The 12,831-nt window shown below is 43.1% G+C and overlaps 1 protein-coding gene across 15 annotated transcripts in view; it reads left to right on the top strand.

The window, feature by feature from the left end:
* Window positions 1–12,831, top strand: part of EPHB1 (EPH receptor B1) — a 344,460-nt gene that overhangs the window by 291,628 nt on the left and 40,001 nt on the right. For 14 of the 15 annotated variants that reach the window (XR_014526935.1, XR_014526936.1, XR_014526937.1 and 11 more), the window contains 2 exons: window positions 503–567; window positions 10,034–10,156. Coding sequence is in view for 8 of the 15 variants with exons in the window: in XM_083506364.1 (XP_083362490.1) it covers window positions 503–567; window positions 10,034–10,156 (188 nt within the window). In the remaining 7 variants the exon portion in view is untranslated. The remainder of the gene's footprint in view (window positions 1–502; window positions 568–10,033; window positions 10,157–12,831) is intronic. The other variant, XM_083506366.1, reaches the window with a different exon arrangement.

Raw genomic sequence — 12,831 nt, 5'->3', positions numbered from 1 at the left:
TTTAATGGCACTTTCCCCGAGAAAGCTCCTTTCCAAATGCCTGCTGCTTTCCATTACTGGTCCTGAGCTTGATGCACACAGGCATACCAAAATACACACTTCCTGAGGAGTTTCTGGTAGAAAACTCAATTTGTGGTTTGCAGGGCCAGCTCTGACTATTAGGGAGGTTGCCTCTGGTGACAGATCCCGGGTAATGGGGACTGGCGATGAGATGTTGGAGGACAGAGCTGTGCCCCCAAAGCTGTCCTACTGCTCTCAGGTGCTGAGGGGACTGCTGCAGTGCCACCAATGTTGAAGTAAGATTCAACTGTCTATCTGGTCACGCACACGGAAAGGATGGGGTGCGATTTTGTCCCTTGCCTCAGGCAGCTCCAGTCCTTGAGCCAGACCTGATATGTTAATTCCATATTTGTCCACAAAGGTGCAGTGAATAAGGACAAACTGGTCTGTCTTTACAGCCTTGGGCACTGATTGAATGGCATCTTCTTTTTCATTTTCCTAGGAAGCGAGCTTACAGCAAAGAGGCAGTATACAGTGATAAGTTACAACACTACAGCACTGGTCGAGGTGAGTGGCGGGAGAAGCCAGGAAAGTTTGGACAACTCCATGTAACTGTTTTTCATTGGGGCAGGGTTGAGAAATGCCAATTAGATTTATTTGTTTCCTAAATTTATTCACCACCTTTTGATAATAAAATTCATCCCAAGGCAGTTTACTACCTTATATATCAAAATTCAACAACAAAATACATTTTTTAAAAATACCTATACTTTAAAGGCATCTTTAAGCATTGTGGTCTGACTTGGAAGTAAGATAAAGCTGAGAGTGAAAGACAAGTGGAAGGAATAGCAAGAGAGATGAACAGTACTGAGATAACTAAGGAGGGGAGCAGAGATCATTTCAAGGAATACATTGGCAGAGAACTTAAATTGAGAACAAGCGTTTTGCTGGAAGATGTTTAAGCTTGTATGAAAGTGGGGATTTTCTCAGGAGATACTCTGCAGAGCAAATTTTTAAAAAGGCAGCAAGGAAACAGGGAGAATGTAAGGCTTCAAAAAGCACCGGAGGAAATCCTCAGCCTTTGTGCCTCCTGGCTTTTGTTTAGTCAGATGTTGAAACAGGTTCTGCCATTATTTTTTACAAATGTGTGTTTTAGGAAAAATGAGAAGCTGAGATGTATGCAGTACTTGCTTGTCAGCCAGTTACTTGTAGTGTGCGCTTGTCATCAGCCCTTTTACACATGAGTCCTAGGAGATAGGCCTACACACAGACCTCAGCTCAGCAGAAATGGGAGTTTGTCACAGATTACTGTAAAGAGCAACTGCCTTTTTGCTTGCTATAGTTAGATTGATGAGCAAAGGTAAGGTCTTGGAGGGAATCGATAAACAAACACTCCCTCCCCCCATTCTATAAAGTGCCTGGTTTTTCCAACTTCCTCCTTTTGAAATGCATAGATTGATTAGCCACAGTGAAATATAGGCATATGGCTTTTCATCAGCTGTTTAGTAAACAGATCATATCCAGATCCTTCCCAGAATGCAAACGGAGCTCTCCTGAAAGGCAGCAAATGAGCCTTTATAACTTGTATTAGGAAAGTTAATAGGATAATAAAATAGCAAGGCAGCAATCTTGGCCAGTGAGTAATCACTGTCCATTGACACTTCTCCACCCGCACCTACACATACTTTACGTGCTTGCTGTGAATGCAGAACCAGCTGCAAACAATTATATTCGGCAGTTCCCAGGTGTTTCAGGGGAAATCTCCAACACAAATGCACACAGCTCTTTAGGGCTCTTCAGATTACAGCCAGCAGCAATACCTATGTAAACCACAGCCAAAGCAGGAAATGAGATAGGGGGAAGAAAACCAAATTGGGAGCAGCTAAAATCCAATTTGCACTTTAGGAGAGAAGCCTCCCAGACTTTCTCTTTCTTTAAAAGGAAAATGTGAGCCTAAATTCTTGGGGATAATGTACTCATTATAATTCAAATGGGCGGATCATGAACATGCAGCCATGGAATTAAAGATTAACCAAGAGCGTACTGCAAAAGGTGGAATTAAGGTTTCCTGCTAAATTTGTAGTTGCTCTTGTACTTCCTGACCTTCAGATGCTTTGTTGTATATCCCTGAGATTTTCTTAATTTTAACTTTTGGACAAAATGTCCCTGGATCACTTCTTATCCTTAAGGGAAGATAATTAAGCTGAAAACAGAGGCCAAGAGAGCTCAGTGCTGGAGCCTAATAGGTTTAAATAATTTTAAAGCTATTTAATGAGACCAATGTGAATATGGATGATGGGATCCTTTGCATAGAAAGTTTCTAAGCTCGGCAACAGTGAATCAGGATACAGTAACTATCCATATTTTTCTGCTAATGTGTAATACCCCTTAAGGAAACGTGTGATCAATTACCTAAAATGTTTACTTCAGTACAAAATATATGTCAGTATACTAGACTATACAGAAGATTGTGAAAACTGCCAAAAAAGCATAACTCAGAAACCAAAAGTATAAAGTTACACTATTATATCAACTTTCTAACTAACATGCTGGTAAATCTGAAATTACAGAGCACAAATAGCATCTATCTGCCACAACTGATTTTATTTTTTTTACTAAGCAGTAAGGGACAATATATGTTATATAAATACCTGTAGGAGGCTAATAAATCAATATACCTATAAATGTAAATATGAGAGTGTTTGGAACTTAGCTCTGGGAGTCTGACATCTTTGAGGGTCCCATTTATAGAACAGTGACCCTTAGAGCTGATGGGGGAGAGATAATAGAGATGGGGAACATCTCCCCAAATGTTGTTGGACTCCCTTCAACACCCAATTGCAAGATAATCTAAAAATTACAGCTCTGTGCAAATTGCCTCTCGAAATTCCCCACCATATTTGTGGGCAGAGAAATTATGGGGAGAGGAATTCACTTAATTTCTCCAGGGGATGAGAAATTTTTCCAAAAGTCATTCTAGGGCATTGTGGGAGGGATGGATATGGCCCCCCATCCAAAATGGTGGAGAAATTTCTGCAAAGTGGTCTAATTTTTCTAGATAGGTGAGACCAAGAAAAATCTCAGAAATTTCCTGATAAAATCCAAGTCTAAGAAATTTCACTTCCTTTCTACAGAAAACCCTACTTACCCTGTTTTGGGCTCTTTGGAGGAAGTATGGAACACACATACCATTCCAAATAAATAAATAAATGTGAGGCCAGTACTTCTCAAAGCTTCTAGAAATTTATTCAAAGTACACATATATATGATGCTAGAAAGACATGGATTTCTGGCTTATTTCTATGTGCATTTTTGAATGTGAGTAGGAATGTGTAATGTTGGAGAAGTGGGCCTAGGTTTGAACCACATTTACTGAGATTGATGGTGGCCCTGAGATGTAGATGAATAGAAAAAAGTTGACCCAGCGCTTGAGCAGATTGCCCTTCCTGTCTTAGTGTTGTTTTTGCAATACAGGTAGAAACTTCCCTTTTTGATATAAAAATGCACACATCCCCATGGTTGCTGTTTGCTGTGTCTTTGTTCAGCAAGTTAGTTTTCTGTGTCATGACATTTGGATGGATTTTTACTTTCTGGGCTCTGCAGGAGCTTCTTCAGTATGACCTTCGTACCCCTGTAGCCAGCAAATCTTTGAGCAAACATATTTACCACTCCTCAAACGCCGCTGGACTGTTTGTATACATGATGCGCCTCTTCCCTACTGCCATGATACTCTTTTGTGGCATTTCTGCACTTTTTAATGCCCATTAGCTAAAGCCTTGTTCCCTGAGCCATTACAGCCCTTCTCCCTATGCCCTTGGTCCTCTGATGTGTTCCCACTGCTGACATTTTCCCCAAAACAGCACTTTGTCTCTCTGTCTGACAGCATTTTTTTTTTTTTTAATGGAAAGAATTATTTTGTATAAGGCAAAAGCACACAGCCCAGTGGCAGGAACATTGTAAGGGCAGCCCATCAGGACAAATTTGAGACAGCTGGCATAAAGCAAGGCAAAATATGTAGGTAAGGCAGCACATAAATTCTGGCCACCTCTGTGCAGAAATTTTAAACGTTATTAATAGGCAGCAGATCAACTCGTTCCTTCTGAGACAAAACAAAGGTTTCTGCTGGTATATTTTCCTGCATTGATCTGTAGGGTGTCATGCCTTGAATCAATCCTGCCAATGCATTTCCTTTATTTTCAAAGCTCGCCCACCTCTTTTGGAAAAATCTCCCACCTGGATGCCAAATCTGAGTAGCAGCTCATTCGTAAAAGTGCATATCCCAGGTGACCACTGACAGTGCCTTGAAGACTGCACACATTTCAGATTAAGTGCTTTTGGCAACCTCTGGGCAAGGCCTGCACTGCACAAAATAAAAGAATCTGTTCCTGGAATTTGAGTGCAGGTGGCGCTGTGGTATAAACCACTGAGCCTCTTGGCTTGCCAATCAGAAGGTCAGCATTTCAAATCCTCACAATGGGGTGAGCTCCCATTGCTCTGTCCCAGCTCCTGCCAACCTAGCAGTTCGAAAGCAGATAAATAGGTACTGCTGTGGTGGGAAGGTAAACAGCATTTCCATGCGCTCTGGTTTCCGTCATGGCATTCCATTGCACCAGAAGTGGTTTAGTCATGCTGGCCACATGACCCAGAAAGCTGTCTGTGGACAAACGCCGGCTCCCTCAGCCTGAAAGTGAGATGAGCACTTCAACCCCATAGTCTCCTTTGACTGGACTTAACCATCCAGGGGTCCTTTACCTTTTTACCTTTACCTAGCGCGCTAGCCGGAGCCAGTGCAACAAGTCCCACTAGCACAATAGGGCTTCCCCCTTTTCCTCCCCGTGTGCTCTCATGCCCTCCTACCAGCCCAAAGAGGGTTGAGAGAACACCCAGAATAGCATGCAGCAGAAGGAGATGGGAGATCTTGCCACCAGGCAAGTAAAAATGTTTGTGCTGATGGTGTGATCTCGTTAGCGCTGCTTGGAATTCCATCCATAAATTCTGAGTATAGGGATGGATGGATGGATGGATGGGGAAAGCTTGTTGCCAAAGCTGTGGTGACTACTAATGAAAGCTATGTAAACAGGATACTCTGCTCAGTGGGAAGGTTAAGTGAGGAAGTAATGGCCAAGAGAGCCCAGAGAACCCAAGGTCTGGAGAATGGCTTGGGGTGGCTAGAGATCATTCTCACATGAATATGAAAATATGCACATAAGAGGTCATTGAAGGTTTCCCGAAAGAAGGCATTCTGCTAACGATAGCAGGCTAGATTTTCTTTTAAAATCCCAGGTCTTGGAAGAATCCACAGGTCAGGACCATTTCTTTATGTTTGTAGTGGGGAGAAAGTGTCCCTCAGCAAAGGTAAAGGTAAAGGACTCCTGGACAGTTAAGTCCAGTCAAAGGCAACTATGGGGTTGCAGTGCTCATCTTGCTTTCAGGCCGAGGGAGCCAGCGTTTGTCCACAGGCAGCTTTCCGCGTCATGTGGCCAGCATGACTAAACTGCTTCTGGCACCATGGAACGCCAAGACGGAAACCAGAGTGCATGGAAAAGTCCCTCATTATCCCCGCAAAGCTCTAGTAAGAGCACTCCCTGCAGCCCCCTCTACTTGGCTGATGTAAATAAAAAAGGGTACAAGGTAACAAGCAACACTTTCAATTCTGTTTCGGCACACTGCAGAGCCAGTGCTATAGTCTATCACTGCAACAGTAAAACAGAAATCCTTACAGTGTATATCTTTCCCCCCAAATGAAACATCTAAGTTAGTCTGTCTAATTAACTCTTCAAACCATTTTCTGAGTGTTGGAGTGCTGGCATTTAAATGACCTAGATGCAATAAGCAGCCAAACACAAATGAGGCAGCCTCAGTTGGCAAGCCCGTCTCTTCCATGTGCCTGCTTGCAGAGCATCAGTATCTTGTTCTACAAGTGAGAAGTTAAGAAGACAATAATTGCTTGCTGCAGCAGAGCAAGGTCCATCTACTTCTGCATTCTGTTTTTAATAGAGACTGACCAGATGCTTCCCATGGTCACAAGCTAGACATGAAGACCTCCCTTGTTGTTATCATCAGCACCTGGTATTTATATACATAGGTACATTACCTTTATATGTGGAGGTTCCATTTAGCTATTTTGGCTAAAGCTGTTGATAAAGCTCTCCTACATCTTAAAGGTAACTTCCAAAAGTTCATGAACCATTTTGTGTGCTGGCAAGAGCTGTGTGCCCATGCTAATTCTGTGCATATAGCCTCATAGCCAGGCGATTCCACTGGATTCATGTTCTCAGTTATTGTTTTGGTAAATATCCATGCAAGATGCAAAGTGTGTGTCCTTGAAAACCCTGAAACACAAAATTAGAGAGATGCATCTTTCACTAGCTTGCCATCTGCTGGTGGTGCAGAAAAAAAAAATGCACAACTTTGAGATACAGGCATTCTCCCCAGCTGCATGCTTCAGTGAAACTAAAGTGGGGAGCACCTCTAAACACCCTTTAAACTCCCTTGTGCCCTTTCACTTCAATCCATACCAAAATACTGGATCCAAAAATATCCACAACTAGAATTGAAACTCTGGGGCCAGCAGAAGGCTGGAGGATGCATGGGAAAGCAGCTGCTGCGTGACCCTATACATCAGCTGTTAGATGGGGAGGCTGAAGAGCCTAAGCAGAGCCCTGCTGCAACTCTGGGCCTATGGGGTTTCCTTCACCCTCACTGACATCCTCTTCGGAATCTGGAGAATGTCCCTTTGTGAGCCATGAGTACTCTGTACCTCTCTCCTGCCATTTCTGGGTTTGAATTGAACCAATTAATTATTTTCTGGTGCTGTGTGTGTATGCGGTCACTTGAGTCTATTGCTTGTAAGTGGGGTGTGGGTGTGTGGGTGTGTATGTATACATGCCTGGAAGAAAAGTCCTCTTCTTTAGGCAGAACAGAGAGGTTGATAATTCTCAGCAAGAAGACCAAACAGCTCCTGTCAACTAGGAATATACACTGTTCTACTCACCATCTTTGAGTAGACGAATCATAAAGATTTTATTGATAGCCCTATGGTTGGATTTGGTCTTTGTACTGAACTTTACACTTCCAAACATGTTGTTCCAAATATGTCAGATTGCCTTTATCCATAGTCTGGTTCCAAACTCTGGCAGATTTCCTCAGACTTCTTATGAGCACAGAGCGGTTTGTCAGCAGCATGGATACCTTTCTCCTGGACGTTTAGAAGCCATTTTACATTGGCCGAGTGGGTAGCACTAAGTCCAAGGTCATTGCGTCCCCACCTTGATCCTTCTGCGTTATATGTTTGTTTTGCTTTTCTAATCTGTAAGCCAGCCTTGGTTATGATCTTGTAAATTCCTTTGTAATCCTGCTAGAGCATCAGCTGCACTTGTAAAAGGATTTATGGAACAGTAAAAATGTATGTGATGAAGCTGTAAAAAGATTTATGAACTGGGCAAAGCATGGATGACTTCATCGCAGGTTTTGCCATCAGTAATGGAAGGATAGAGTTTTGGCCCAGTGTGTGCCTAAGGCTGCCTTCCTGTAAGCTACAGCTTTCCCTTTGGCAGATTTAGTGCTTTACTACTAAGCTGTAAGTGAAAGAATTGTACTGCAAGGAAGAGAGATGAACTATTGTAAGGGTTTGGTATTTCACTAGGTGTTGTGTCCTATGCCACCTGTGCTGCTTCTACTAGACGTGGTGCACCATCCGGATGAGTAGCAACCAGCAGTTGGTGGGGAATGGACGTTCTGCCCTGTTCCTATGTGACTTGTGTCAGCCACTCTGAATTCTCAAGACTCATAGAAACTCTGGAGTCTGGAAATGCCACAACAGAATTCAAAGTTTGTGACTCCTCTGCAGTCCTGGGATATTCTAGACCTGGATCTTCATGTTTCATAGGGTTTACGGCTGCTACTTACGTTAAATATGTGGTAAACGAATAATGCTTGAATGGGATTGGATTAATTATATAGACATTAAAACTGCCGAGAAGAGGTGCAGAGTGTTTGCTGTCTGACTGATTGCCAAGCATAAAAAAGGTGAGGAGCAAATCCCAGGAGAGATGAGATGCTAGAACAAAAGTTAATAATAGGATGGAAAGAGAAAGGGGCAGGTGAGAGTAGGGAAGAGGAGAGTCACAGCAGTGGGGCTGACCTTAGTGCCATTGCCCAGAATAAAAGAGGATTACTACTTTTCCAGTGAAAACAAGATAACTGCGCAATGCATTCCAAGGACTGCCTGCTGCGATCACCCAAGAGTATCTCTGGCAATCTTTTCAGGTGTTAAATATAGTGATTCATTTTGGTCAAAAGCATATGACAAATCTTAGGTTAGCCGCTTCTCTGAAAATAGTGTACAATACAAAGAGAGAGTTGAAGAAGAAATGGAAGGAAAATTTCCTGGAGAGCACCAGGTTGGCAAAGGGTGGTGTGATATAATACATGCCATGTTTAGCTCTGGTGACTTTCACTACTTGCGAAGCCCATTTTCACGTTCAAAGGCTGGGACTTTAAGCTTCAGCCTGCTGGGCCTCATAGCTGCAGCAACACCTTTTTGGATCCTGCAGGCTAGGTAATTTGACAGGTGAATGGCATAAAAGGCCCGAGAGGACTAAGCAGCAGTTCGGGAGGTGGTAGAGCTCTCACTTCTCTTTACTAGTACCAGGCCGCAAACAAGAAATACATTGGTTGCCTTTGTAATGGGTGAAAGTGATCGTTTTCCCCCAACGTTCAAGTTTGCAGTGTACTGTAATCTCAAAACAGCAACTTGACTAGCCTTTGTTAGATTCACGGGTTCCACAATTTAATGTTCACCAGATGGGAGGAAACGCCTCCACCAATGCGATTTGTGTTCCTGAGTGTGAGATCTCTCTTAAAATTTAATGAGTGAAATAATGAGGTTTCTACCAAAGTTAACTCCTGCCGGCAACCTCCCAAACTCCCTGCAGCAGCCTACAAGTTCCCAGTCATGTCTGGTAGAGATTTGGCAGCCTGCTGCAAGGGGCCATGTGACGCTTTTTGAAAGCTAAAGCAAACCCCCAAGAATATTTATTATGGAGGCTGTATTTTATCATTAGGATGCTCACTCGTTTGTAATTGCTGCATTCTGTCATTTTAGTAGCAGCCACAAAACTATCAAAGGTATGTTGGGTAAATAAAAATGGCTTAAATTATGCATGAACAGCAGCATCGTAAACCTGCTGCCATCTTTCCCATAAAAACAGCAAACTAGTGTTCGTTTGTAACTTCCCTCTAGCGGGTTGAATGTTCAGCCTGAACAAGAGAGGGCTTGCAAGGAGGCGTTCAACACCAGGCTACAGAGGTGGTCAATCTGAATCAACTGGAAAGCTCCTAGAATGTCAAAAAGCTGAACAAATGACTTTCTGCACTCTCTTAGGTCCTTCATCTGTATACGCCTCCTCTTTCAGAAGGGACACCGTGATGATTTTCACTGTGATTGAATCCTCTTGATTTTTCTTTCCTTTCTTCTTTTTCATTTCTGAGACAACTTTTCCCAAAGCGATTTCCTTCTTTCTTCCATTTCTCCCCCTCCTCCTCCTCTTCATTCATTTATTCTCTCAGCTTGCTGCTATTCTCTTTGATTTTTATCTTTATTTTTGCCCTGCATTCACTGCTATAGCACAGCCACCTGGTATAACCCTTCCAATCAGACCGACGCAGGAAAGGTGTCAGATTGATAAATATTGATCTCTACCTGCAGTTCTTTCCTTGACTCTCCTGCTAATGGATTTGGTACTGCTTCAATAAATAACAGTGTGCACCCACTTTCTGGGTGCAACCCGTGGCCTGCTCCCAATCTGCCAGTTATAACTAATACGTTATACATTTCAAGGAGAAAAGATAATGCAGGGGAAGCGGAGAGAAGTATAAGAGGAAGAATGAAACAAGAGAGCAAGTGAATAGGGGAGCTGATTGTACAGATAGGCAAGGAAGGAAGGTTTAGGGGGAGACATGCTGTTGATCCCTTTCCCCGGAGATGAATATGATTTTTTCTCTCTCTTCCGCTCTTCTCTAAAATGAGAAGGCTCCCCAGGAATGAAGATCTACATTGACCCTTTTACGTATGAGGACCCCAATGAAGCTGTTCGTGAGTTTGCCAAGGAAATTGATGTGTCTTTCGTGAAGATTGAAGAAGTCATTGGAGCAGGTGTGACTCATTTCCCATTGGGCAGGTTTCAGTGGCATCCCTCCCCCCTTTCCCCTTCCCTTCATTTACCTTCCTGCTTTCTTCCCTTCCCTCCTCTGTTGTGGATGCTCAGGCTTGTTCAGCTCAATTAACAGTGGACTGGCACTTTTCTCCTGGAAGCCTAACAGAATCTTCTTCTGTGATTTAAGAGACTGTGCTTAATTAATTGACTCACTTTAATACATTGTTGTGCTCCCTGGTTTAATTAACAATAAATAGGTAGGGCAATAGCTCCCTAGTTTATAGCATCTCTCTTATCTGCTACAGCAGGAATCTTACCTTTTTGGGGCTGTTAGCTAATTTCAGAAGGAAAAGCTTGCATACTTGCCATTAAAACACACACAACAACAACAACCTACCCTCTAGTTATTAAAAACCAGCCGCTTGTTTTAAACAACAGTGTGAACAAGAGCATTTAGGAGATTAGTTGTTATTTTGTGCAAATTGTTTGACTTGTTCCCTTTAAATCTTCATGGTAAGCTTACCCAGGACTGGCACAGTTTAACTACTGCCCCTGAGCACTTCTCAAACTCATCATACCAGAGACCCATTCCCAAAGACAGTGCTAACATTATGTGAATGTTGCTTCATCACTGTACAACTTCAAATGATCCAGGAAGTACAGGTCACCTAGAAGGAGGTTAGTTCCCCCGCTGGAGGGAGCAGCATGTTCAGAACTTTAGTTAACAGTAGCCAAGTAAGGGGGGGAAAGAATCTTTGTGGTTGCAGTGGACCATAGGTAGGCATCCCAAAGCCCATCAAGTCCAACAGAAGGGGAAAGTATCGCAACCTGAAGATAGCAAAGTATTGCATTTTGACTACACCATGAGAGGACTGGTCTACTACCATCCCCAAGGATTTCCAATGTCCCCTCACCCCAAATTTACAGAGTAAGTGTGCATACTCAGAATCTTTCCACCATTATGAAATGGTGGAAATCCTGAGTATGCAGTCTTTCCTGAGAATATAAGAAGTGCTTGGGTGGAGCACATTGGCCAGCATTCTTTATAACAGGGATAGGGGAACCTGTAGGCCTCCAGACATGGTTGAACTACAAGTCTCAGCACCCTTTATTATTGGCCAGGCTAGCTGGACTGATGGCAGCTGGAGTTCAACATCACCTGGAGAGCCACAGGCTCCTCAGCCCAGCTTTACACTACATGAACCATCAGAAAGTGGCCTGTAGTCCACCAATGGACCAGAGTATACTTTTTGCCCATTCCTTTGCTCTGGGCATCTAGAGTCTGCCTCAGAAAAGTTTGTTTATTTGCTAGCATGTAATTTCCCAACTCCCATGTGTCAGAGCCCATCTGCTGCTATATCTCTTTGCTCTTTCTTTCTTTACAGCATCCTTATAACCAGTTGCTTATAACCTGCACCAAGCTATTGTTTGCATTCATTGCTTGCTATTTGCATTCAGCGCTTCAGTGTTGCTTCTTCTTCTGCTAAAGGTGCTTCCAGATGAAGCTGCTTCTGAGCATCAGATGTACAGCAAGTGGATTTTCATTCCGATCACTGTCTGTCCAAATGGACTAGAGGCAGTCTGGGTGGCACAACAATGGCAGTACCATCATAGCACCAAATGTTTGGAATAGGAAGTACCTCTTCTGGAGTTGGTACTGTGCCTATTTTATGAGCCATTGTCTGGAAGCATCCTTAATTTTCTCTTTTACTTTATCTCCCTCCCAACCACACTTTCTGTCCTTATACCAAGCCTCCCACTCATTCCACAAAAGCCTTTCCCTCCCCATTTTATGAGACAAGATGGAAGACACTGGTAGCTCACAAGAGCCTTGGGGAGCAGCTCAAGCAGCAAGCCCTTTCCCTTTTACTCTGCTTCCACTGAAGTCCATTCTAAAAATTTCACCTGTCTGCTTCCACTGAAGTCCACTGTAAATAGTTTTCTGTCTGCTTTGGTGTAAAATTGGAATAAAAACAGTTTGGGGTCTCTTCTATCCTATTTGTTGCTTTTCTTATTTTACTAATTGTGGCAGAGTTATGTTTGTCTTGTGACTTGATCTTAAGTATACTTTCTTAAAAATAAGTCCAATGAATTCAGTAAGACTTAGTACATAGACTCCACAGAGTAAGGCTGCAATATTATGCCTATGTAACTGAAAGCTCCATGAACTCAGTAGGACTTGCTTCTGAGTATACACGTAGAGGATTGTACCATTAGTATGACAGCTAGCTCAGTAATGTTTACATTGACTGGCAGCTGCTCTCCAGGGTTTCAGACAACCTGGAGCCATCAAAATGATATTGGGACTACAGTTCCTATCATTCATGACTGTTGGCCATGCTGGCTAGAGCTGATGGGAGCTGTAGTCCAGCAACATCTGGAGAGACCCAGCCTGCAGGAAGCTGGAACAGAGGCTTCTGGACCTTTCAGCATTGTGATGTCATACTGTCATGTCATGTGATAGGGCTAAAAGAAAAAAGCTCCCCGGCCCAAACCTCCCTCTTTGACAATAGTTAAAGGTACAAGAATTGTGCTGTGTGTTGCTTCTGCTCGCTTTATTACAGGGCTGGTATTTAGACATGTGTTTTCCTGCCATTCACTTTTTGAAGAAATGTTTAGAATGCCTTGGGCAAGCACCTTGTCCTCAGCTTGGGTAGCTCTCATTTCTCCCCAC

This window comes from Podarcis liolepis (assembly GCF_965112155.1).
Source record: "Podarcis liolepis genome assembly, chromosome: 5".
Taxonomy (NCBI): Eukaryota; Metazoa; Chordata; class Lepidosauria; order Squamata; family Lacertidae; genus Podarcis; species Podarcis liolepis.
The sequence above is the reverse complement of the archived record's forward strand: the minus strand, read 5'-3'. Positions and strand labels throughout refer to the sequence as shown.